The sequence below is a fragment of the Petaurus breviceps genome, unplaced genomic scaffold, assembly GCF_028583685.1.
Source record: "Petaurus breviceps papuanus isolate PSGF00001 unplaced genomic scaffold, PetGlider_PUasm1.0 90895, whole genome shotgun sequence".
Lineage (NCBI taxonomy): Eukaryota > Metazoa > Chordata > Mammalia > Diprotodontia > Petauridae > Petaurus > Petaurus breviceps.
Genome location: NW_027187372.1, coordinates 32746770 through 32774576, shown reverse-complemented (window position 1 = coordinate 32774576; position 27807 = coordinate 32746770). Strand labels below are relative to the sequence as shown.

Below are 27807 nucleotides of genomic sequence, written 5' to 3'. Positions count from 1 at the left end.
ATAAGAGAATTGGCATCCAAAAAGATTTTGACAGGGCTAGAACATTGGGCTGGATCTAGTAAGATGAAATTTAATAGGGATAAATATAAAGCTACACAATTGGGTTCAAGAACAGACTTCACAAGTACCTGATGAAGGAATGTAGTTAGACCTCACTTTATCTGAAAAAGATCTGACAGTTTTAGTGAACCACAAGTCTGATATAAATGAGGTGCAATCTGGCAGCCAATAAAGTAATTCAGTCTCTGGCTACATAAAAAGAAGAATAAATTTCAGGAAAATGGAGGCAATGGCACTGCTGTGCTCAGCCCTCATCACTCCATGTGTCAAGTATACTGGTCCATTTTCAGCACTACACAAGGCAAGTATGGAAGGTAATGGAGCCAGAGGACTTGGATTCAAATCCCAACTCTGTGACTACTGATGGAACGCTGAGCAAGTCACTTAAGCTTTAGAGGTTTCAGTTTCTGTATCTGTAAAATGATAGAATTGGACTGTATCTTCCTGCTGTAAATCAGAGAGCCTCGGACAAGCTTGAGAATGTTCAGAGGAGGGCAGCCAGAATGGCAAAGGGCCTCAAGTTAATGCCAAACAAGGATGTCTGGAGGAACCAGGGGTGGTAAGCCTGTCTTCCTAGATCCAAAGGGCACTTAGTGGATGAGACTGCCCAGCTGGGTGACAGGTGCCCAGGACAGGCAGGTCTGGATAGGCTTTGATGTATACCATTGACAGGAATTCCTCAATCACTGAGATCACGGACCAGTTTGAGTATTTGAAAGTTGAGGGTAAAACACAAACAGTAACTCCCTATCCCATCAGGGCAAGCCCCAAAGGGAAAGAAATGCCTTGGGACCTATATAGCAGGTTGCTGCTCTTTGGAGGTCTTCAAGCAAAGCCAAGAGAACTGCTTTTCAGGAGCACTGTAGGGAGGGTTGTTTATTCAGGCATGGGTTGGCTTACATGGCCTTTGAGGTCCTTCCAATTCTGAAATTCTGTGAATCAGTGACCTTCAGACAATGGGTTGGCTGTGCCCCCTGGGGAGTATTTATAGGATGACAAAGACCAGCCACACGAGCTGTGAAGGCCAGATAGGTTGTGATTCACATCTCTGAAGTAAAAGTATCCATAACCATGCTATGCCAGATCCATAAAATTACCTAAGTAACTTCCCTTCCTCTCCTCAGAGAGATCCCTTCGCTCTTCCTCTGTCATAGGATCAACCTACACCTGAAGCATTCAAAGTGTGTAAGCCCTGTCCTCAAGTCCGTTGGCATGGGACCCCCTCCTCATTGGGACATGAAGGCCCTGCCCCTCTGGAGAGGCTCTAGCCTTCTTAGAGCACTGAGCAGCTTAAGGGTCTCTAGTTTCCAATGTTGAGAGGGAAGATGGTTGCACTTCAGATTGCTGAAGGAAAAGACCGAAGACATGAGAGGAGTCAGCAGTCTCCATCACATCCCTATTCCCGGCTTTCTATTCCAGAAACTGCAGGGAGTCTTTCCTGGGGCGAGATCTGGGACTCTCTTGGTTGAGTTGAGTTGAGTAACCTTGCTCCCTTGAGAGAGAGCTCCTTCACTCTGTATTGACTGGTATGTGCTCTCTTATGTAAGCCTTCTCTGACATGTTTTGCTATGATTTGGAAAAATGGGTTTCTTTGCTATTTTCTATGTGTGTTCATTGTGGAACTGCTATTACGTGGGAAAGGGGCCAAGTCTTGGATATAGAGCTTGGGGTCTCCCTTCCCCTTAAAATATAGTCATATTCCCTAGACTAATAAGATTTAAGGGACCAGACAGATATAATTCTAGTCTGGTATCCCTCCCCAGTCTCCCCTGGGGAGAGCAGAGTGGCCTCTAGCCCCAACTTCCTGCTCCTCCTCCTGGCAGAAATGAAAGTTTCTCTTAGAGGAAGGCTGGAAGAGGCAAGATCTCTATTCTGCTTCCCTCTAAGCCCCAGAAGGACAGCCCTCAACACACATGGAGCTTTCCTTGCACATGGGGTCCTGTCCCTACAGGTGGATGTCTATCCTATTCTTAGAAATACCAGGAATTTGGGGAATCTTTTTATTGTCTACTAACCCTTACATGTGTCAAGTTTTTCTCCCTTACTTAAATCACCCTTCTACAATTTGCTGCCATTTGTTTTCCTCTTCATGAAATGATTGATTGGGGTAGAATTTCAAAGATTGAATTTGTCCCAGACAAAAGAGTTATAAGGCCTTGACTGAAACATGTGAGTGAATCAGAAGGCTCTCCCTGGCCCCAGGGCACAGAGAAAGCCTCTCTATCTTAGAACTTTAGGACTGATTACTTCCGGAGTTCTTTGGGGAATCATTCAATGAGATAGACATAGCCAAAAGTTTTGTCCTGATAGGACTGACCCGAGGCTAAAAGAGGAATTATTTTCAAAGTAGTGCTACAGTGGCTGTAAAATGAAACTAAGTGTAACTAAGTGGGAAATGACTCTATGAAAAAAAGATAATTATTATAACTATAATAATATGTAGGTGCCAGGCACTGTGCTAAGTGCATTATAAAAATCATCTCATCTGATCCTCACAGTAAGCCAGGGAGATGGGTGCTTGGGGAAATCGAGGCAGACAAAGGTTAAGTGATTTGTCCAGGGTCACAAAACCAGTAAGTGTCTGAGGCCAGTTTGAACTGAGGTCTTCCTCTCTCCAGACCACAGCTCTATCCATTGCATCAGCCAGCTGCCAATGAGTAAAACTAAAGCCCACACCAAATCAACCATATTTACTCACTTAACAACAACAATTGTCGCCCTTTGTTTTCAAACCAGAAGAGGGAACGCTGATCCAAACTGCATTAGTGGGCCATTTGAGCTAAGACATGCAATATTTCTGACCCCACAGTTTGAGTGTTGTCATTCTATATTAGTGACCATGCAAGTAAGAAGCAGTTCTCTCTCTGCTCTGGGAGCACCATAATAGAAGCCAAGAAGCCAGTGGTGCTTCCCTCTGCAGGCACAAGGAGATACGGCTGGCAGGGTGCTTACCATGTCTGCTGATGAAGCGGATACAGCTCTCCACTACGAGAGGAATCGCCTGACTTGAATCCTGAAGGAACAAAGGCAGAGGCTGCATTAGGATCCTCAGACAGACACAGCCTGGGCAAACAAGCTAACACGCATTCTTAAAGCACGCACTCTGTGCCAGGCTCTGGGCACAAAACCAGAAAACCTACAAACAACGAAGGGGGCACAAGACACACACAGAGCAGAGGGAAAATGCTCTTGAGAAGAAGGATGGGAGCTAGAAACGTCCTGGAATGTTTGGGGTTTGAGCTGAGACTTACAGGAAATCAGGGAAACAGAGGCAGAGGTAATGGGGTAGAGAATTCCAGGAGAGCTAATGCAAAAAGGGTGTGGGAGATAGGAATGTCTCATCTGAGAAACTGCAAGTAGGCCAGTGCCAGCATGGCTAGAATGGAGAGACTAGGGAAGAAACTGAGCACACAAAGGTAAGAAAGGCAGCGAGGGGTTAAGTGACAAAGAACTTTTAAGTGCTTTATATAACAACAACAACAACTAGGATTTATATGGCATTTTAAGGTCTGCAAAGCACTGCAAAGCACAAATGCGATCTCATTGGATCCTCACCACAACCCTGGGAGGTAGGAATAATAATAATAGTTAACATTTATATATATAGACCTACTATGTGCCAGGAACTGCCCTAAGTGTTTATGCCTATCCTCTCTTTGGATCCTCACCACAGCCCTGGGAGGTGGGGATTATTATCATCACCCTTGTTTTATACATGAGGGAATGGGAAGACAGAGGTTAACTGGCTTGCCCAGACTAACATATCTGGCAAGTGGTCAGACCTGAACTCAGTCTTCCTGACTGCAGGTCCAAGGTGCTATCCACTGCCTCACTTCGTGCTTGGTCCTGGAGGCAAAGGAAAGCCACTGAAGGCCAGTGAGCAGTGGGGGGGGCCAGGTCAGGGCTATGCTCTGATCAATGGCCTTGGCAGCTGAGTGGAGGATGGAGCAGAGTGGAAAGACAGAGGCCCAACCTGCAGGCTGGTATAACAGTCCAGGTGTGAGGGGGGAGCACAGGCCTGTACCAGGGGTGGTAGTGTCAGAGGAGAGAGGTAGCGAAGAGCAAAACTACAAGATTCAGCAGCCTTTGGGATGTGTGAGCTGAAGGTGAATGAGGCAGATGGCAGGGACGGCACTGAGTTGTGGGCCTGGGTCACTGGGAAGAAAGTTCCCATAGTAACAGGTAAGTTGGGAAGAGTTTTGGAGGAAAGAGAAAGAGTGCCAGTTTGGACACCCTGAGTTTGAGACACCTATGGGACCTCTAGTTTGAGAGGCCCAGCGGCAGCTGGAGGTGCATCACTGGACCTCAGGAGACAGACTGGACCAGTGAGCATAAACAAAGCCACAGCAGGGGCTGAGATCACAAAGAGTATAGAGGGCACACCCTCGTTAGTGAATGTGACCTGGGTGAAGGTCCAGCAAAGGGGATGGAGAAGGAGTGACCGGATTGGTCAGAGCAAAAGCAGCACCATGAAAGCCTAGTGAGGAGAGACTACCCATGAGAAGAAGGCGGCAAATGGCATCAGCTGCTGCAGGGAGAGGTCAGGCAGGGTCAGGATTAAGGAAAGCCTATAGACTGGGAAATGAGGAGATCACTGGCAGCTGTGGAGAGGCTGCTTTCTGCTGGAAGCCAGATAGTGGAGGACTCAGAAGAGATTGGGAGGAAGTGGAGGGACCTAATAGTGCTGTCTTTATCAAGGGTTTAGCCAGGATGAGGAGGAGAGGCAGAGGACAGTACTGAGAGGGGCACAGTGAGGGGTTCTTAAGGATGGAGACATGGGAGTTTCTGTAGGCAGGAGGGATGCAGCAAGTAAACAGGGAGAGAGTGAAGATAAAGTAGGGCACAGAGACAATGGTGGTCTGGTGTCAGTAAGGAAAAGGGTCACCTCCTAACAGGGAAGGGAGCAGTGCAGGAGATAAGGAGAACACATCTGAATGATGTGAGAGGAAGAAGAGGGGAAAGGAGGGGAGTAGAAGCTTTGGTGAACAGCCTCTGTTTTTTGGGAGAAGAATGAGGAAAGGTCCTTGACTCATAGGCTGCAGGGAGGGGGTGCCGAGACACTTGAGGAAGGATGAGAAGGTCTGGAAAAAAGCCAATAGTTCAGTGTGTTCTCTGTTTATCTCTGCAGAGCTTTGCTGATCACCTTTAGCCAGGGGACGTGCCAACAAGCAGCATACCAAAAGGGGCCACTTGTCATTAAAAAAACCAGACTTATGACTTCATTGGCATAGAAAAATCTTGGTGAAGAACTTCCTTTACTAATGTAGACTGACAACCACTTAACAATTTAGAGTTGGTTCCTGGGGCACCAAGAAGTTAGCAACTGCCCAGGGTCAAAAGAGACTAAAGTGGAACTCAGGTCGTCCTGACTCCACTATACTACCCTGCCTCTGTTATGGTATAAAGAGAGTCATAAACTTATCACAAAGGGGCGGCTAGGTGGCGCAGTGAGTAAAGCGCCGGCCCAGAGTCAGGAGGACCGGAGTTCGGTTCCGGCCTCAGACACTTAACACCCACACAAAAAAAACTAGCTGTGTAACCTGGGCAAGTTACTTAACCCCAACTGCCCTCCAAAAAAAGGGCAAAAAAAAAAAAACCATATCACAAGAGGAGGAAAAGACACACACACACACACACACACACACACACACACACACGAGTTTTCAGGAGACCCAGACTCCAGTCCTTAATCTGATCATCTGCCATATGACCTTGTTATTTTGTTTCTCTGGGACCCAATTGCCCCACCTAAAAAATGTGGCATGTTGGCCCAGAGACTGTGGAGTGAATGTTGCCACAGGGATTTTGTAAGGATGGGAGAAGAGAACATGCTGAGATAAAGGTATTTTAACATACAAACAAGCATGCATGCACACACACATGTCTACACATGTAGACAGACATGCCTACATATAAAGAGATCACAAACCAGTAGTTTTGTTTTTGTTTATCACGGCATCCAAACCCTCATTGATCTGGCCTCATCTACCTTATCAACCGTATCACCCACTTTCTCTTTCACGTATTCCATTCTCCAGCCAAAACTGGCTAATGGTCATTCCCCAAGCCCATCCTGTGCTTTCCCATGTCTGGGCCTTTGTTCTCTGTGCTGTTACTTTTGCTTGGGATGGCATCCACTTTTCCCTCTCCCTCGTTCCACCTAATTCCTGCCATATTTCAAAGTCCAACTGAGCATGTTCCCTTCTCCTCAAAGACCCCCCTGATCTCCTCAGTCACAAGTGCTCTCTGAGTCCTCTGAGATCAAGGAGATGGCACCGTGTGCCTCTTCCTCTTGCATAATAACATTCCACTTGATTTTCCTGTTACTTGGGTAGGCCTTATCTACAGGTAGGCAAGGACCATATCTTGATCCTCTTTGTATCACACCCAAAGCTTATCATACAACAGACACCCCATAGATACTTGTTGAATGAATAAAGAAATTAAATGCATACAAAGCCAACTAAGAGGAGTCAGGCAGAAGGACTCTCTAGCTGGGAAGTTATGCTTCTAAGTAGTGAGAAATAAAGAAAACAGAACTCAGGCCGAAGAGGCCTAGTGGACTCTGTCCATCTCAAGAGATTGACTACTCCTCTTTCCTGGCTTTAGATACCCAGCTTTACCTACAAATTTGGGCACCAGGAGGGTAGCAGGTGGGTCGTTCTGGGGAGTCAGGCAAAGGGATGGACTGGCATGGCTCCCAGTTTCCAGGGTGCCAGCAGCCCTGCCAAAGGGTACACTGCCTGTGCCAAGGTGGAGCAGGAGTCAAGAAGGTCCTAGCAAATGTTTATATTCATGACCCGAAAAACCCATCTGTTCTCTATAGCTTTCCAGCTCCAGGGCCAACCCATCCTTCATGTCAGCATCACCAATGATTGCTGATTAGCCCGAAGTGATTGTACATTCCTGGTCCTCCAGCACACACTCAAGGGAGAGTAAGATAAAGGTCCAGTGTCCGAGTCACAGAGGCTCTGGATGGCTCCCCCTTGCCACATCTATCTTCCTCTATCTGCCAAGCTCCTCAGTTCCAAAGGCATGCATTAATCCTGAGCACAGAGCTGTATATGTATGGGATGTATGGGAGGCACTTGCTTCACTTTAACTGTGAAGGCTTGTTTGCTATTTCTCAGTCTGCTGTCTGAACCCACTTTGCTTGTTATTATTGGTTCATGTCCCCAGGAGCTCAGGGTCTCTGCCTGATGTAACTCTTGTCATGATACTTTGGGTAATGCCAAACGCAATGAGGTACTTAGTAAGTCGTCACACTGCTGATGACATGGGGCTGATTGGGAGGGAGAGATAAGGTACTCCTTCACATGAAAGTTGTGAAAAAAGTCAGTATTATTTCAAAACCAGCGCTATTGCCCAGAATGCTCATCTAGACGACGATACCACATGGTTTATAGTTATCCAAATAGGCTAGAGTTGACTAGCCCAAAAATATTTCTCGCCAGGCTACTCTCCTTAAAGAAATCTATTAAATTAGATGCTCATCCTTTACAATCAACTGGTTATTACCTGGCATTTTGCCTAGGTAAGGAGGAGATACTTCTTTGCATGCCTCTTACTAAGTAGGCTTCAGTCACTAGGAGGCTAATGGAACCAATTGTTAATGGCTGAAATCTGGAGGTCTCTCTGGTTTCTATTACTTATTTTGAGAGTTGACCAACAAGGGAATCTCTGATTCAAGCCAGGGATTAGGAACTCTGAATCTGGATGAGTTAATGGAAGAGTTTTTAAAACAGAAATGCTTCCATATGACTCAAAAGGACCTGGGGGGAGGGTTACTGAAAGTAACCCTCAACACTTACAAGATGGGAATTCTCATTCCTGACCCTCTGATGTATGTTGGGAAACCAACTCTTTGCCCAGGTGGAAAAATGATCCTCTCCAGAGGCATATAAGGATGGTCAACTGTGTATTTATACATGTCTCCAGCAGTTTGTTGAGAAATCAGGAGCAAATTGAATTTGAAAGCCGGGATGAGTGTTTCCTATTTCCAAGGAGCACAAGATCAAAGGAAATGGGCTTAAAAGTACATTAGGAAGGATCCCAGTTAGACGTGAGAATGATATCTCAGGACCCCAAGGCAGGACTTCCTGAGTATAAAGCCTGAGAAACATTGTAAGGGTCTCCTCCAGAAATATTTAGGAAAAGGATAAGTAAAAGTTGTCTCCAAAAGTATGAATGCAGTTTAGTTAAAGGCCGGGGAATGGACCAAATGTCCCCCCTTCTCACTCTGGCTAGATTCTGTGACACTAAAGGTCTACAAGGGTTCTTCAATATGACAAACCCATTTACTGTTTCATCTGCTGAGTGGCCATTAGCTTTCTCCTATTTGTTATCTATCCTGCACAAATCTGTCCTCGGTCTCTACTTGTTTGCCTTTTTAACTACATCAAATAAATCACTTTTTGAAATTTTTTTTTTTAATGAAACCACCACTGGTTTGAGTTGTCATACAGGAAGTGGGTCAGAAGAACAAAAACTTGTTTGGGATTTGGGGTATATCCTGGAATTCTTACGCAAACCCAGCCCTACACAAACACACTTCTTTTAAGTGCTAAGACCACAGCATGATGAAAACTCGATGGGTGACATTCCCACAACAGGGAGCCAGCAAATCAATGGCACATGCTGACTCCCAGCCTGATCCGACTGGTTCCCAATATGAAGTTGTGATGGCTTCCTCGCCTTCAGTCACAACAGTGTCTAAAGAGCTCTGGCACACAGGGAATGAAACTTCAAATTCATCCCTGTTCTCACTGGACATAAAAGGACTGTTCTTCCTTCTTCCTAGATAGCCTATCTAGCTCTCTGGTTATTAAATCACTGAGCTTTAAATGCAATCAATCACCCCTGGAGGAGGCACCCCAGGCTTTGCCATTAACTGAAGTTGCAGGGGTTTGGGAAGGATAATTTACAATAATGACATCATGAAAAATTTTTAGCACTTCTCCCCCAAAGATCTTAGTTCTATCAGATGGTATTTTCACTAAATTATGAGCCAAGGGAGAGAAAGAAAAAAACAATCATGGCAGAGATATGACAAATGAGCAGGTCTTATCTTATCCCAAGGCCACACTTGGCTTGCCAAATCATTCTTGGAAAAAGAAAAAAATAAGGTCAGATTAACTACACATGTCCCAACTTTAACCAGGGTAAGCTGAAATCACTGTTAAAGGGTGCCAGCCCCAAAGAACAGCAGAGGCTGTCCCAAAAGTCTTAATGCAGTGCATTATGGCATACAATGGCACCAACACTTTTGGGACATCCTGTATGTGGGCAACTTTCAATTACCTGTGGGTGGATAATCCATTTCAGATCGATTTATTGATTGATTAGTGCTTAGAATCTTTTTTTCCCTCTGTGACCCCAGGACAGTTTTTTTCCCCCCACATTTCATCTTTGTCCTTTTATCACTGAACCTCCAAGGATCTTAGGGTCATGGACACAGAGGTGGAAGGGACCACAGAGGCTATCTAGTTTAATCCTTTTATTTTACAGATGAGGAAAGTGAGGCTAGGAAATATTAAGTGACTTGCCCAAGGTTACAGGTAGTAACAGTGCCATAATTTGAACCCAGGTTTTCTGAGTCTAGAGTCAGAAGATACAAATTCATTTCAATATGAGCCTTAAAAAATATTATAATGACAAATCTGCTTCTGCTGGAATAATAAGTATTATAATATACCATATCCTAACGATAAACAAAATTTTTGGAGTATCCATATCATTGTCTCCTAATATGAACACCAAGAGTTGGGAAGACCTGAGTTGAAATCCTACCTCAGGTCACTCCCTAGCTAGGTGTCCCTGAACCTCAGTTTACTCATCTGTAAAATGGGGACAATAAGAGTACCTACCCCCCACAGCTGTTACAAGAATCAAATGAAATAAGACATAAAGCCCTCTGCAAAGTGCTATCTAAATGCTGGCTATTACTATCAGTAGCAGTACTGCTGGTTATTACTATTGTTATAACGGATTGTTGACTACCCGGGAACAAAGCTGAGTACAACAGTAAGACATTAGAGGGAAACAGCTGGAAGTTAAGTAGCTGTTTGCTTGTACTCTAGATCACACACCTCCCTGTAGACCTAACATGCTTAAACATACCCTCGATGCTTGCCATCAAAAGACAACAAAACCCCCACAAACCACAAACTAAATATAAAACCCCCAACCATGTGATTAGATGCTATATGGTCACCCATACACATAATCTGGAGTTAAAAGGGATTTTAGGAATCATTCTATCTAACCCCTTCATTTTATAGATGAAAAGATCAAAGTCAGGTGACAGGCCCAAGGTTCCAAGGAAGGGAAGTGGCCCTTGTGATGGGTGTGGCCTGTGCATCACACGACATCCCTTTCTAATGTGGGGAACTGCTGGTGCTTAATCATTTAATCAAACCCAGAGATGGGTAAATGATCTAGATTAGGACAGAAAGGCCCGGACACAATTATCACCACAACTGAAACTGTTAAAATAACAGCAGTCCGACTATTTCACGGTGAATCTATCCCATCTATCCCCTATCTGTATCTATATATCTAGATAAATGTGTGCGATTATATCACACACCCCATAACTGACTTTCAATAAAGTTCTCCTCTGATGCCTCATTGTGGTGTGGGGCTGGACATGCCTTCTTTGAAGACGGTTTAGGCAGAACACACCAAAGCCCTCCCAAATGGAAACATCTTTGAGTACAATGATGAAATGTCGATCTGTCTTCCAAGGACTGACTTATCTAAATTGGGAAAGGCTCATCCCAGTGAATTTTTTCAAGTACAGTAATGGATAAAAAAAAATCTAAGGCACAGACAGGTTTTGTGTTGCATCACAGCAATGTGTCTATTAGCTGGCAATATAAATACAGCTGGCAGTAAGGTGCTGGACTTGGAAAGACCTCAGTTTAAATCCTGCCACACTTACTGTCTGTGTGACCCTGGACAAGTCACTTAACCCTTTAGAGCCTCTGTTTCCTTATCTGTAAAATGAGGATAATAATAGCACCTACATCACAGGGCTATTGTGAGGATGAAATAAAATATGTAAAGTGCTTTTTTAAAATGTATACTATGTTATGGAAATGCTGGTTTTATTCCATAAAATAAAAATAAAAAAATTAAAAAGTATACTTAGCAAACATTAAAGTGCCAAATAAATGTTGCCCATCATCATCATCATCATCACCATGCCCACACTGTTGAAATCCCAGGTCCTTTAAGTATTCAAATTGAGTGTGACCATAGGAGGGAAGGTCCCATAAATTGGGCAGAAACAGAGAAGGAGCCGCTCATTAGTGCTCAAACACAGCCCCTCCCAGCCCCCAGTCCCCACTGGAGGTCCTTACCTGTTTCCTTATGGTTGAGCTGCGTCGGCTGTGGTGCGCGACCAGTCCATGACGACCAATCCAGGAGTGAAAGAGAAAGAAGGGGAAAAGGTGAGAAGGGGGAGCTATTCCAAAGCCTGGTGCAAAACTTTATTCCATCACTGAGCAGGAAGCTGTCATCCAACTTAGGAAAAGCAGGTGAGGAAGTCTATGTGGTGGCTCTGGATGCTGCTACCCCTCCCCCCAGCACAGGGCTCATTCCTCACCTGGCTGCCCTCACTGCTCTGGAAATTCTCTGGCCGCTTATTATCAGCATTCACCATCATCCTTCAAGGTTTCACCAGCCTGAGCCCTCTGCCTTCTCATGGCCCTCTGCCCCTCTGACTAGTGCTCTGACCTCCAGACCTTCACTGAAGGACAGCACTCCACTCAGCCATCCCATTTCCCACTTGGCTGCTCTACCTGGGTACTTCTCTGACAGATTTCTCCACCACGTTCCTGAGGGGCAAGGACTGTCTTTCTCTTTTTGTATCTGTATCCTCCACCTGAGGCCAATCCCCCCTTCCCAGCACCCAGAACTTAGCACAGAGCCTGGCACATCTTGTCCTTGTTCAGTCATCTTTTTTTAGTTGTGTCCAACTCTTCATGACCCCATTTGGGGTTTTCTTGGCAAAGATACTGGAGTGCTTTGCCATTTCCTTCTCCAGCTCATTTTACAGATGAGGTGACTGAGGTAAGCAGGGTTAAGTGATTAGCCCAGGGTTTCATTGTTGTTAAGTGTCTGAGGTTGGATTTGAACTCAGGTCTTCCTGACTCCAGGGCCGATGCTCTACCCACTGCACCACCTAACTACAGGGGCTTAATAAATGTTCACTGACCTTGGACATGACTAGGCCTCTGCCGTTTCCATGACCTGAAATGCTATCATTCTAAATTCAAGATGAGAAAGCAGGCAAAGCTCTACTTACAGGAATAGGACTTCCCATTTGTAAGAACTGAGAGACCATGGGATTTGTCACCAAAGAAGGCTGGAGAATACACTTCTCTGGAAATTTTAAACAATTCAGGCAGTTGTGTTTCTGGCTGTCAGTGCTGGTGGAAGTCAGGGGAGTGAGAGAGAGCAGAGATCCCTCCTGACCACAAACTGACTCAGAAAGCCACAAATTAACATTATCTCTATTTTGTTGTATTTTTATTTACTTTGTTAAACATTTCCCAATTATATTTTCATCTGTTTAGGGAAAAACTCTAGAGTTTTGGGGACCACAGGCATCCTTGAGTCAGGCCCTTCTAAGCCAGATGGCCCTCTGAGGGGCCCTTCTGGTTTAAGGAGTTCAGGCAGACTTGCTCTAATCTTTGATTCCTCTCTCACAATACATTTTAAGAAACTCCCTCCTCTTTCCTTCCAGTTAGAGAGATTAGTATTATTAACAGAGTCTTTGCTATAATCCATACTGAAAAAAGATGATAGTCAAATGAAGTGATTTCTAAATAATGAGTCCATAATTACAAATGGCCTTTGGATTCTTTTTTGTATTGGCAGATACTAATAGCTGATAAGATGGGCTGAAACAGAAGGCCCCAAGGAGGCCTGTCCATTAAAGCTTTTTCACAGTTTAAATCAGCATGCTTCCAGGCATCTGAGAACTATCAGTAATGTGAAAGGCAGGCCTACAGTATGCTGTGACTTGGGAAAGTGGTATTTCCTGGGGGATCTCTAGGGCTTCCTCAGGGCACTGGAATCACTCACAAGGCTTCTGGATTCTCCAGGGGGAGCCAGATTTCTACTCAAAGTTGCTGCTTTACTCTGAAGAATATTTCAGTACTGGCAAATAGCCACTAATTAAGATCTGTCTTCTTTGTTAGTACAGGAGAAATGTCCTCAGAGACCAAGTACTTCTTTCCAGATCTGTGTTCTCAGTGACAGAAGTGGCACCGGCCCCTCGTTCTGCTGCTGTGATCCTGAAGCTGACGCTAGGCCTCCCGGATGCTCCGGCATCTTGTCTTTCCTACACAGGCTATTTCTGGGGCTTCCTTTCATTGCATCCTCCTCTAGCTAAGACTCTCTGAGAATCCCAGTTCCATTTCAGACCAGATGGGGTCAGCAGGACAGAGAGAAAGAAGGGTCCTCCTTTGTAAAGTCATGGCATGTTTTTATAGCACAGATCCTCAGCTCTTTCTCAGTCTAAGAACAGTCCACTCCCTACCCAGTCAATGCTCCCAGCCGCCCCCTCTCTTCTAACCCTGCTCAGGGCTGTCCCCAGCCACACCTACCTGGCCAGAGAGCAATCTGTCCGTTGACCTGTAGGAAAGACAAAAGATCTGAGTTAGAGAGTGAGGCACTGGGCCACTGGGAAGGTCAGAAGCCAGATTCTGGGAGAAGGAACTGAACCGCATTTGAGTGGGAAGGTCAAGAGGTGGTGGTTGAGGGGAGAGGAAGACAGTAGCTCTGGAGAAGGAGAACTCTGAGATTGCTCCCCAGAGTCCCAGCTATGAGGAGAGACAACCCTCCCCAGCAAGAGGGAGGCTCCTCCAGGGCAGGAAATGAGGAAAAATAGCCCAGACTCCTCTCTGCCTGCACAATGGGCTTCCAGGGTGAGCCCTTCTGTTCTTGGTCTGCCAATCCCTGCTTTTCAGAGCTAGAGAAGGGACTGGGGGACTGGGGAAGGGGTGAAGACAGACAGATTCCACATGGCTAGAAGGAAAATCAGAAACTCGTCCAGAACTGGGAGTCCTTGTGGACTGGCAAACACTGGAGCATTCTAGGGTGTTGGCTGGGGGTAAGCAGCTAGGGGACTGGGGTGTAGTTTTTGGTTTCTACATTTACTTCAATTCAACCTGACAAGATGGATGGGAAAAGGCAGTGTCAGCATGGCCAGATAAGCTCTACTTAAAATTTCCTAGACTGTTTGTTAGGGATAGAGAAGGAAGACCCTTTAAGCACATGCTTGAGCTAGGACAGCTAGCTTTCCACACTCCTTCCCACTCAAAGAAAAGCTTCTGAAAGGAGCAAAGGTGGCTGGGGGATTTGAGAGCAAATTATTTCCCCCTCTTAAAGGCTGCTAATTGTTGATTAGAGTTAAACATGTCTTGCACAGCCCCTTCCCCTTCCTGACACCAACCTCTCATCTGTAAAAATATTATTCTGAGCCATTATTTTCCACATCTGTCCCATTTCCACCCTGGAATATTCATACACATCAATTATCCCAACAACAAGAGCGCTTGCATTTATGGTGACAAATACATGCAGAAGCCAGAAACATAATGACTTGCAGATAGGAAAATCTTCTGCTATTTTTTTTTAATTGCTGGAACTTGTCATCTTTAGATTAAGGTAATTTGCAAAAATAATAAATGGTCACCCATCCTTTTCCCATACTTGATACACTTGGTAGGTGTGTAGATATATGCCTTCAGGTCTTGGACTGGCTTCAACCAATAAGGCTATATCTAGAGGCTGTTTAAAATTTGTTTGCCCTAAGGAAATCATACAGTTCCAGCTTGCTGAAAATAGGACTGAGCCTTCTTTCTCTCTGACATCTTATGAGTAATCTGATATCCTGGGAGCAAAGGCTTTCTGTAAACAGAGATTGGCTCCTGATGTCCGAAGCTGATCAGAGCCTCTGGTGAGTGGGTGGGTGTGCCCAAAGTGAGGCAGAGAGAGGGCTCAGGGCAGGCTAAGTTACTTTGGTCACAGGGCATAAAATGTTTAAAAACCTGATCAGAGGAGGTACAAGTGCCTTTAATGATGTGGGGGTGGCTAAGGACGTGTGGTGCGTGTGCACCTCTATGTGCCTGTGTGTAGGTGGCATGTACACACTGGTGTGTGTGTGGGCCTATGTGTATGTGCTATGTCTGTATGTACATTGTATGTGTTGCGTGTGCCTGCATGTGGTGTGTACACACCAGTGAGTTTATGTGTATTGTGTACACACCAATGTATGTATGTGTGTTGTGTGTGCCTGTGTATATGTGGACCTGTGGGTATGTGGTGTGTACACACTGGTGTGTATGTGTATTGTGTGTGTTGTGTTTGGTGTGTGTATGTGTGTGTGTGTGGACTCACACTCTGTAGGTCAGTCTCAGAGGAAGACCTGTATGAATGAATGCAGCTTTGTTCTTGGCAGGAGTGAAGAATTCAACCCCCACATTCTGTGATCTGCTGCGATCTGCCCTCTTTATTCTTGATCTATTCCTAACTCTGGAGAATAAAGAAATAGAGGGAAAGATGGAACCTGGCCTCCAGAGGCATCTCAAGCCTGGGAATCCCCATCAGTCACAGGAAGCCAGGGGCCAGCATGAAGGAGGCCGAGGAGCTGGCAGAGGGCCACCTCCCCTCCCCCAAGCCCTGGGACACTCCTTCACCTTTCCCTTCTCTGTCTGTCAGTTCTGTGGAGAAAGGCCAGAGCATCTGTCCAGAATCACGCCTTGCTACTTTCTGGGGATCTGGCTTGGGTCATCCTATGACACACCCCAGGCTCACCACTGCCTCTGCCCCTGGACCCAAAGCAGGGGTAGCAACACTTGGCAAACAACAACTGCAAAGTGGCTGCTCTTCTCATGCTAACACGCAAGTTATCCCAAAGCCTGGCGCATCTTGCCCTTGCCTTCACCCCCTTCTTTCTGGAGAGCGCCCGCTCAAAGGATCATCGGGACCCAGAATGTGCACTTGGGAGTTCCAGTTACCAGACTTCCTTGTGCCCAGCTTATCATCACATGGAAGAGGCAGCCTTTCTAACGAGGCGCTGGGATGATAAATAATCAATCAGCCTCCTTACCCTAACTGTGGCAGAGGAGGCCAAGGGGGGTGGGTGGAGAGCAAGCATGCTCCATTTAAACAAATAGATGATGCCCATTAATGCTTCATTAAGCATTCCCCTTTTGCCATCACTCAAGCAGTCATTTGCAAGGGGGCGCAGAAGGGGGAGAAGGGGGAGGAGATGCTGCTCCTGTATCAAACAGACTGGAAAAAGAAATGTATTCATAAAACATGAACATGCCCATTCTGCCCAGCTTAGCTGGGGCTGAGGCATGAAGCTCACTACTTAGTTCAGTGGGGCCTAGGCTCAATGCCTCCCCCACGGCCAAACCACCAGCTCGGTCCTGCTCGTCTGTACTCACTTTCTCCCAAGGTTTTCTGGAGAAGGTCATGCTTGGCCTGAAGCTTGGTGATGAGGTTCCTGCCTTCCAAATACTCCTTCATTTTCTGTGAGGGAGAAGAGGAGAGAAACAATCAAACCAGGCCAGGGGAAAGAGAAAAAGAGATCAAACCAGCTACATGAATCACTTCCAAAAGTCATCCTTTGTCCCGACTCTGTTTTGTTTTGAACTTCTTTGAGGCCACAGGAATGGGGGCCAGTACTCACACGGCATAAACAGGGTCCAGTCTGTTTTTCTGGGCCCATGGTTACTGTATTCCCTCCCTCTCTAAGGCCTCTTAGGTTTCTCTCCTCCATCTCTTGCTTCGGCTTTTCAGAGGAAAGAGCAGAAAGACCTAGTTGGATTCAGCCAATCTTCTCCATGTATGTGTGAGGACACACATCTGTCACTTGTTACAGCTGCTGCAATCCAGTACTCCACCCCACTCCACCCCCAGCTCCAAAGCACACATTCCAATGCACCAGGAGGGACCCCAATCACAGGCCCAGCCTCTGCCCCAATTATAAGTTTGGGATGCAAAGCATCTTCCTCTGAGGTCATACCCCAATCAGCTTCTTTCTACTGCCTGGCCTCCTCTTTCCCCTAGCCTGCATTTAGACTCTTTGTGGAAGCCTTGGAATTTCTTAGCATTTGTAGGGAGGGGCTGAGGCCCTCCCCTCACCCAGTTCTATACACATGATGAGGTTATGGAAATGAATTCTGCTCTAACAAACACAAGATAACTGCTGTGCTGTGTGCTCAGACTTAGCCTCTATCAACCTATACCATCCAATAACTGAATGGACTTCCCTGGGCCCTGGAAGTTATAGTGAGGCTGGATGGCTCACTCAGATGTGCCCAGGGCCAGCGGCTTCAAGTTCCAGGCTTTTTTCCCCTCTTCTTTCCACTATGGGCACTGTTTTCAAATCTGAAGTTATTAGCCTTGTCCTAGATGGCAGACCTTTTCTGGACTCTGTTTTAATAAAGGATGCTCTCAGGTTAGACAGACATCCTACACTGCTTCAGTCGTCATTTGGTTGGGAGCCTGTCCCTGAACCACTTTCCAGGTCAGCTGTTCCAGCTTCCGGAGCCCCAGAGAGGACCTGCCCTCTCTCTGAAGTCACCCACATCCCATTCTGCAGCTTCCTTCCCCTGAAGGCTCTAACACAAGGAGCTGGCAGGGAGAGGTATTAATGACAGGCTTCACTCTGAAACATTTGGAAAATGGGCTGCTCATTACTTCTCAGATTCCCTCCTGACTTCCAAGAACAGAGATGGGAAAAGGAAAGAAGGAAACAGGGCACAGGCCTGGTGGGAGAGGCCTGTGATTCTTAGCCAGGCTGAAGGATTAGTTCTCTCTAAAATTCTGGCTGAGTATTTAGGTAGAGGCAAGGAAAAAAAAAGGTGTTGGGTTTCTTTTGGTGCAATGTCCTTGTTACCCAGAGATGGTGACATTGGCCTACTAAGAAATGGAGGCAGCTTTGGTACAGCAAAGCCCTGGATTTGGGGTCAGAAATCCTGGGGTGGAGTTCAGGGGATGGTACCTTTTACTTGGCTGGTTTGGAATAAATGTCTATAGAACTAAACTGTGCTTCACTGAGTCCTAACTTACTTATTAACCTTTCAGAGTTTCAGTTCATAGGATCATAGCTCTAGGCTTGGGTGGGACCTTAGGGTTCTTCTCTTTCAACTTAAGTGACTTGACCAAGGTCACACATGAACTAAGTGGTACAGCTGGATTTCAAACTCAAGCCTGGTAACTCTAAATCTGCCCCCCCTTTCACTGAACAAGGCTGATCTTCTTAAGTTTGTTTCTTTTTCTGGAGGGGAGAGAAGGGGGCAGAGAAGCTAGGGCTGTGAGGTTCTGCACCTGTGATGTCTTGGGTATAAGGAATTCCCAAAGAGGAAATTCCCTCTGCCAATGCAGATTTCACTGGTATAGGGAGTTCTTGGGGAAGAATTTTCTCTACTATAATGGGTTAGTAACAGCTCTTAAGGGAGTTTTTCCTGGAGACCCTGAGACTTAAGTGACTTGTCCAGAATGGCACAGTCAGCTATGTGCCTGGAAGGGGAGGGGGTGCTTTGGAAATGAACTCAGACACTCCTGACTCCATGGCGGACTGTCTACCCACAGCCCCAGACTGCCTGTCTCAATGCCTGCACTGTCCTTCCCAAGGCTACCTACTATCTATAACCATCTTAGCTCTGCACTGATCCCCAGGGGTCCGAGGATAAAATGCAGACCCCAATCTGGCTCCCCCCAGCCTTGCCCCCTCCCTTCACACTTCCGGTTTCTTAGCTGCCCCTCCAGACCTTTCCCTCTCAGAATCCTCAGCTCTGATACCACCTTGTCCCAGAAGTCTGCCGTCTCCTCCCCCTCACCCACCTTAGCATTCTCTCTCATTTTCTCCTTCCTGTACTTAGTAGGAGCTGCAATGCCTTAATATTTATAAATAAATTGTAATCCTACTCCCTTACATTTATAAAGCACTCAGAGTCTAAAAGTGCTTTGTAAAGATAACCTCATTTGATCCTCACAACAACCCAGATAAGGAAACTGAGGCAGGCAGAGGTTAAGTGAGTTGGCCAGGATCACACAGCTTCTAAATATCTGAGACCACATTTGAACTCAAGTCTTCCACTTAGCCAACTACCTACAAGCTGTATACTCGTTGCCCCCTCCCCACTGGAATGTCAGTCAGCTACCTTGGGGTGTGTGTGTGTGTGTGTGTGTGTGTGTGTGTGTGTGTGTGTGTGTGTGTGTGTGTGTGTGTGTTTGTGTGTGTGTGTGTGTGTGTGTGTGTGTGTGTGTGTGTGTGTGTGTGTGTGTGTGTGTGTGTGTGTGTGTGTGTGTGTGTGTGTCCTCAGAGCCCTGCATGTGGGTGAAGTACAATGGAAAAGTATTTTATAAACTGTGTGTGTGTTACACTGAGCAATTTAGAGCCCCTCACTGAGCGTTCCCTCCTTGCACCTGGCAGGATATCTGCCTCAGTTCAGGGGTCAGAGAGGCAGCAGGACTTAGGACACAGAGTGCTAGACCTGGAAATGGAAAGCCCTGAGTTCGAAGCCAACCTCAGAAACTTATTAGCTGTGTGGCCCCAGGCAAATCACTTGACTTCTAACTTCTGTTTCTTCATCTGTAAACTGGGAATAAGAACACTATGCAATGAGATAACACATGTAACCCACTACATAAGCATCAACTAGTTGAGGTCCAGTCCATCTAAAAGAAGATAACAGAATTTTTTCTCTAGCACATGCGGAACTTGTGATCTTGACCTCACTACCAGCATATTCTAAACCAGGACTTCTTTAATTTCTTCCACTCGTGGCCCCTTCAGTGCTTCTTAAACTGTGAGTCACAATCCCCTAGAGGGTCTCAATCCATAGTTTAAGAAGTGCTGTAAACAATTCTGTTATTAATTCAGTGACTCCCAAAGGGGCCCAAGCCAAGGGGCTGAAGAAGACATCCAGTCCCTTACAAAGTACTGGTTTTGCTGTATGTGTGACCTTGGGGAAGGTCCTTTGCTTCCCTGGGCCTCAATTTGGTGAGGACAGTATCTATATTTAAGACACTAAGAAGCCTGATTTTCTCCAATAAATGTTTGTGAAGATATACAAGATAACTCTGAACACCCTGAAAGAAGGCCACCCCCCACCTTGTTTCTGTATCTTCAAAGGCCCTTCTAGCACTGTGCTATGTACACCAAATAAATATTTATTGGATACTGGAATCAAACTGCAGGGGAGTTATACTATGCTTTTTAGAGTAAGCAGGTGTCCCCAAACACAAGGAAGGCCTGGCAGGCACCTGGGATCCAAGTTCATCTGGTCACTTCAGCAGAGACAGTCTCAATGTGATGTGTGGAGAGCTCATCTTTGATGACAGAGGGCCAGGCTCAGCCCCGAAGACAGGGGGCTGCTCCAGATGCTCCCATACTCCCCCAGACAGAACTCTCTTAGGTTCAGAGATGAGGACTTCAGGAATCCTCTAGGTCTGAGTCCCTCCTTTTACAGATGAAGAAACTGGGGACCAGGGAGGAGAATGATTGGCACAAGTCCCCCCATGATGTGAACTCGGGTCCTTCCAAATCTGGACCCAGCACTCCTTCTAGGGTCACTCAGCCTGACTCTCTCAGTAATTCAGGCCAGCCAGCCAGGTGAGAATGCTTTAAGCCCTTCCACTATAGTGCTCTCAGAGGCACCAGCAAGGTGGTTCATTGGATAGCAACCTGGGCCTGGAATCAGGCAGACCAGAGTTCAAATTAGGCCTCAGACACTTAACAGTTGTTTGACTCTGGGCAAGACCCTTAACCTGTGTTTGCCTTAATCCACTAAAGGAAATGGCAAACTACTCCAGTATCTTTACCAAGGGAACCCCATGGACAGCACTTGCATATTATAGTCCACAGGGTCACTTTTGGGGCAGATAGGTGGTGTAGTGAATAGAGTGCCAGGCCTGGAGGCAGAAAGACCTGAGTTCAACTCTAGCCTCTGACACTTACTAGCTGAGTGACCTTGGGCAAGTCACTTCACCCTGTTTCCCTCAGTTTCTTCAACTGTAAAATAAGCTGCAGAAGGAAATGGTGAACCAATCCAGTATATTGGCCAAGAAAACTTCCAAAGAGATCCAGAATAGTTGTACACCACTGAAAAGCACTCAACAACAACAAAAAGTGCTGCCAAGATCATTTCCGGTTTGTGCCCCCAGGCCCCTTTGTGTTCTTGCATAGGAACATCTGCATGATAATAGGTTCCTTTGTTGGCTTCCGGGCTCCATCTGTTCTTCTACCTGCTGTCAATCTTTTCTGGGTGATGTCCTAATCATCAACTGGTGCCTAATTGTGAGGCCTGGAAGAGCAGCCTAGGGCCCGAGGAATCCAGAGCAAATAGCCCAGTGCTAATTCTCCCCCTCCCCCTCCCCACAAGCTCCTTCTCAGAGACAGTCACCCAGGAGACAAGCTCTATAATGAGGAAATGCTCACCAAGAAGCTGAAACCCCAACCAGTCTGACCGCTTAGAAAACAGCCAGAATCCTGAAAGGGGCTAGATGCAAATTCCCTGCTCTCACTCCTTTGGTAGTTGTGATCCCGGAAACCTTTTGTTTCATTCATGTTCGCAGTTCACTAGTTAGCTCCAGCTGTCAGTCAGTACCTCATTAAAATAAATAACTATCGGATAAGCAGGTATGATGGATTACCTTTTGAAATTCCATTTAAATCCTAAAGGATTCAGAGAGTGTCAAGGTATGACTTGCATCCCTAATACCAGAGGAGTGGGCTGGTTAACAGTGGTCCAGCAGCTTTCCCTTAGGGTGAGCCAGTTATGAGGAAAGTGAATTGGTTCTGATTCTACTCCATGAATGATTTTCAGCCATTTTACTTAAAATTTCTGCACTCTTGTCTATGTAACCAGCTCTCCACTGTATGGGAAATAAGATGAATAATCATGTCTTTACCCTAAGGAGTTGAGTTGGGAGCTGTGCCACTGGATTTTTTTTAAATGCAGAACAGATTGAATAAGCAGGGGCTGTCAAAGTCATAAAAGGAATAGATGGATTTTCAGATGATTTCTGAAAGAGGTCAGAGAACCAGGAACAGCACTGCATCTCTAACAGGTTCCGATCTTCCAGAGAATGACAAAGACCAATCTCTAAGCCCCTACTGAGACTTTCATTATTAGTGACTTTTAAGCTCTTGGTATTTCTTTCTTCAAAGCTCTTTACTAACATTAACTAATTAATTTTCCCCAACTCCTGAGAAATATCACTGCGATCTGTTGTTTTCCTCTTCCTGAATGGAAGAACAAAGGAAGAAAGGGGGAAACATTTTCTTCAAGGTCATTTGGCCAAAAATAGAAGGAAGCTCCCAGAAGCCACTGAGACCAATGACCCCATCTCCATCCAGTTACCCCCAACCCCCACCTCCTTGTGACTCATGGCATATATGAATACATTTGAAATAGATAGCAGTTCTGGGGATCAGTTAGAATATAAAAAGATTTTCCCCCCTCTATGATGCTAACTATAGAAACTGTGATCTTGGCATCATTTTGAGTACGTTCCAAACAATTCTGTAACCAGTGTGAATTAAAAACTGATCAGGGCTGATGGTCTGATTAAGGTCCTAGTCCCTTTTAAGGTACTAGATTGGGAGTCGGAGCCCTGAGGTTCTAGTCTTGACTTTGCTGTATAATCCTGGGCAAGTTACTTAATTACACAGGCCTCAGGTTAATGAGATGAGAGGCTTCCATACATAAGATTTCCCTACCTCAGTGTTACCCCCATCAGATTTGGTTCCAAGGCAAGAGATTTTTTTTTTCTTTCCCTCAATTAAGAAGCATCAATTAGACAAGGATTATAGTTAACTATTAGCAAGTGTGTCATCCAGTATGGAAGCTAGGTTGGTAATAAAATGAAGGAGAAGAAATGCTCCCACCCAGCAGGCATAGCAACTAGCCTCAGGCAAGCAGATAAATGGGTTAGAGCCACATCTGCTCAAAGGGCAGGCACCTCAATTCCTCTGAATGGGTGAGAAAAGCTGGGGTATTCAGGGATCTATACATGTTCCCTCTTTAAATACTCTCCAACACCTACTCTATGAAACTTCACACCCCCTTAATGTCTCAGCTTCTTCCTGGCATACACACTAACTTGAGAAAATGGAATGGAAGCTGGTGGCCCTTTACTTAATAAATCACAGAGGCACTCACGTGTTTTTAAGACCCCCCCCTTCCCCCCCCTGCCACTTACAGAGAGGACATAAACCTCACTGGACTTAAGGCACACAACTCTAAAGTCAGAAGTATCTAGAGTTAACGGAAGAGATCAAAGCCCCCAAGCTTGTTTTCTCCAAGCCATGCTCAGGGACATGGATATTATCATATGGACTCTTTCCCCACCACAATCCAAGCACAATAAAATCCCACTTCTGACTATCCTTTTGTTACCCACTTCAGACAGGAAACAGCTGTCAGATGGAATTCATACAACGGCAAACCTTCAACAGGAGGAGGTCTCTAGTTCAGCTGATGGGACAGAGGCATCTTCACCTCCTGATTGTTTCTGAACACCTTTTCCTTCTGGCTCATTCCCTTCACCTAATCTGACTGCAGGATCTCAGGTAGCTAGTAGAGGTCAATCCAAACAGCCTTTCAGGGTCAAGAGAAGCAGAGCCCTACAAAGTTATCTGAAGTGTGTTCCCCACCCCCAGGACCAGACTTGGAGAAAACAGTGGACACATTTTTTTTTTTTAAACCATCAGCTACAATTGTACTTAGGCCAGTGGCATGTTCTGCTCCCATCACTTTCTGATAAAATGAAAATACTTTGTTTTACACTTTTGGAAGTCACTAAATCCTATGGAATTGTGTATCTGTTATTTATATGCATAGACATCCTCAATTCAAGAGGCTTCATTAAGCCCCAATAACATGCCAGGCATTGTGAGCAGGAGCAGCCCCATGAAGTCCTTACCTAAATGTTCTATCTATAGGGGCTAGGGTTTCCCAATGCATCCTGGGCCATCTCCAGTCATCTTGATGAATATCTGGCCAGTGGACCCAGATGGCTCTGGAGGAGAAATGGAGGCTGGTGCCCCTGCACAGCCCTCTCTCACTCAAATCAAAGTCAGCTGCAAGCCATGCATGTCATCATTCCCTGATGTCATGGTCCTCTTGGAGAACGAAGGACAAACATAACAACAACAATCTCATCGAGCTCCTAGCAAACCATTCTGTATCCTTTAAAAATGTGTGAATGAATGAGTGGAGAAAAGACATGTCTAAAGGCAAGTGAATTTCAGACTTTCCTTGCAGTGTTTAATCAAGGGGTGAAGAGATATCCTTCACCATTGCTGGATCGTAAGACCATAAAATTGGAGCTGGAAGGGGCCTATGCAGCCATCAAGACTCATCATTTAATAGTTGAAGAAAGAGAAGTTAAGGGACTTGCCCAGGGTCACACAGCCAGAAAGTGTCAAAGGCAAGATTGTAACCCTGGTCTTCACAAAAGTGAACAGTGGAAATCTGTCTTGCTGAGATATGCAGGGTTCACTTTGCAGTCAGTCTCTCTTGAACCTAACATGGCTCACACTAGAGAAAATGTGCAGAATGGGTCTGTTCTGGAAAAGGAACTAGCTGTGAGGCTTTGCCTTCTACCTTCCCTTGGTCTGTGTGCACCTGGGTTGAAGTTCAGGCCCTATCACCTAACACAGGGCTAAGCCTTGGTTGTCTCATCTGCAAAATTAAGAGTGGATCCAATGATCTTGAAGCTCCCCCTTCCAGCTCTACAACCCTGAAATTCTCCTTGAAGGACTATTTCTACATCTCTGCAAATAAATGACTTTTATGGACCGTGTTTCTAATTCCCATGATGCCATCTGGGTAGATCAATCAGATGACATTCGACGGTGGTTAAGGAGTCTTCCTAATGGCCCCATTTGTTTCCAGGTGAGCAACCAGAAAGTAGATGCCAAGACAAATGACCTCTCCCTAGCTTTCTGACAGACATGAGCTTCTACCAGGACTTCCACTGATTTGACTCGAATGTATGTGCATGCACACATGTTTGCACATGTGTTTGGGGGAATAAAGGACATAGACAAATGCAGAGAACTTTGGAGGGAGCAGAGGCAACACCCACATCTGCAGAGCTGTTGGCTTTTGTGGTCTGGCAATCACGGGGAGACGTGTGACTGCACCCTTAATCCAGAGAGTGGCATTACTTAGACACCCCCACCCCATTCGTGATTGTCCATTTCAGCTTGCCTGTCATCATTTTATGAATTATTTGGATCATTCTGAGGGCCTGTCTATGAAAATGATAAATTCCCTCTTAAACTTATTACAAGTTAAGACTTGTGAGACTCTTGTCAACCAAGGTAATTTGCTCACACGACAGAGCATTTTTAATAAACAGCCACCTTTTTACAAGAGAGGTGGGAAGAAAGCTGGACAGCACTGTGTTGCGACAAAGGGTCAGAGAGTGGCCAGGGTCTGAGCAGTCCCTCATCAGCACTAGTGTGAGCTGAGCTGGACTCCTTTTACAGAGCTGTTTCTAAAGGTAAAGGCAGCAATATGAACTAAAACTGATCAACATCCCTGACAAAAGTCGTCTTGAATAAACACAAGCTTCATCCCTAAATTGAAAAGCAGCCTTTCCAAACATGACTGGAATGCTCCCTTCTACTTGACTACAGACCTCCCTGGTTTTAGGTCCCAACTAAAATCCCACCATCTACAAGAAGCCCTCCCCCACCACTCTTAATTCCAGTGCCTCCCGCAGTGAATGATTTCCTATTTGTCCTGTAGCTTGCTTTGTATATCTTTGTTTGTATGTTGTCTCCCTCCCACCCCCCAAATCTTCCCATTAGACTGTAAGCTCCTTGAGGGCAGGGACTGTCTTCTGCCTCTTTTTTTGGATCCCTAGCACTTAGCATAGTACTGGCACTCAGAAGGCACTTAAGAAATGCTGACTGACTGACTGATGCTTAGAAAGTGTTGATTTAAGTTTTTGGACTAAAAGAATATCTGATATGAAAACTGTCTGAAACATCCCAAGATCACTAGGTCAGTTAAAGCAATGGTACATCTCAACAGTCCAGACAGAAACCTGTCACTCGTTAAAAATCTCCAGAGAAGGTTCTTCATTCTCAAGTTGTCTGGGGTATGCAAATCCTTCTGATACCCAGGGGCTTCATTCTAATGTTTCATCCAAACCCCTCTTACATCAATGTAAACCCAGCACAATTCCCCTGTACAACTTGTATTGTGATGTTTTTTCATACAACTGAACTATTAACTAGATAACAGGACTCATTCTTGTATTAATAGGTTAAGTTCCTACTTATTTGTTTTTCCAACTCTAGCATAACATAAAATGAAAAAGGTTCTGGGTAATTAATTTAAAAAAAACAAAAAACAAACCAGATTCCTTAAAGGGGTTTTTTAAGAAAAGCAAATCATTAGTTCTTAATAGGGAATGGGCAGTATTTAATGGAGAATTAAACACAAATTATTCCAGTTGAAGGAGAAATTCAATTTACTGGGCATAGACTATTTCTTGACTGTGAAACAAGTTAATTCTTTTCATTCAGACTCAGCATGCAGATTCACTGGTTATATTTCATCTCACATCTGCAAACTTAATTTCTCCTTTCTTGGTTGTCAGAAGATTAGGAAATAAATTTTAGTCCAGGCATCAAATTCTATTTGGCAAAACCAAAATAACTTAATTATTAAAAAGCAAAGCCAATGGCAGGCCAGACAGCTTTCAAAGGACTGTTAATACAATTTTTAAAAAGCCAGCTTGGCTGTGAGGAGACTGAAATACACAGATGAAATATTTTTGGATACTTTCTGCAAAAATAAAAAAAAAGAGTATATGTGATGCATTTAGACTGTAACATGAAAGATTTAGGGTAGACTCAAAGAAAAATTTTCCGATAATGGTTGTAAAACACTGGCACTAACTCCCCTGAGGTTACAGATTTTAAAAACAGGATAGAGTTTCATTTGGCTGAGATCCTTAGAGCCTAGGGAGTGAATGGGATGACCTCCCAAGATCTATTCCATCCCTCCGATCCTATGTGGATGAAAAGGAAATCTTTTAAATGGAAACCTGCTGGCTATTTAAAAGGCTTGTGAAAATGAGTGTTTTCCTATTTGAACTTTTGGGGGAATGCCTTCCTCTTCTGGAGTTAGCTCTTGGACCATATTCTAGCTGGTAAGTATTCATGGCTTTAAATGCAGAGGATAACACCAAAGGGATGAGGCTGCCCATCCAAAAGTCCTTGGAGAGGGAAAGGAAACAAAAGCAAAACACAGACTCCGGGTTTCCATGGCCTCAAAGAGCAGGAGTCTGGAGGCCGCCCATACACCAGAGACCAACCCCCTCCCTGCCGTACCGTGAAGTAGAACTGCTCCGTCTCCTGCTGGTTGGCTCTCCTCTTGGCGATGCTGGGCTTGCTCATGAAGGTTTCTGAGACAGTAGATTTGACAGACTCCATGGAGTTGCTGTACTGAAAGCAGTCAGACACATCAAAGTCCTCGATGGTCACGATGTCTTGAATGGTCTGCAGGGTGGCTTCCATCGTCTTCTTCACCTGTTATGCCCAGGAGCGGGAGGATGAGGCAGGGGATGAAACAAGGCATAAAACTGGGGAGGGGAGAATACTGAAGCACAAGTATGGTGAGGGGACCTGACTGCCACCTGAGAGTATCCAAAGGCTTGGGTCAGAGGTTGTGTGTGTGGCTCAGCCAGAAC

At 45.4% G+C, this 27807-nt stretch overlaps 1 protein-coding gene across 10 annotated transcripts in view; it reads right to left on the bottom strand.

Annotated features, from left to right (window-relative positions):
- Positions 1–27807, bottom strand: part of SRGAP2 (SLIT-ROBO Rho GTPase activating protein 2) — a 259458-nt gene that overhangs the window by 36187 nt on the left and 195464 nt on the right. For all 10 annotated transcript variants that reach the window (XM_069074711.1, XM_069074709.1, XM_069074706.1 and 7 more), the window contains exons 10-14: positions 27449–27646; positions 16527–16611; positions 13677–13704; positions 11424–11451; positions 3013–3073 (exon numbers count right to left, since the gene is read on the bottom strand). In XM_069074711.1, coding sequence (XP_068930812.1) covers positions 3013–3073; positions 11424–11451; positions 13677–13704; positions 16527–16611; positions 27449–27646 — 400 coding nt within the window. The remainder of the gene's footprint in view (positions 1–3012; positions 3074–11423; positions 11452–13676; positions 13705–16526; positions 16612–27448; positions 27647–27807) is intronic.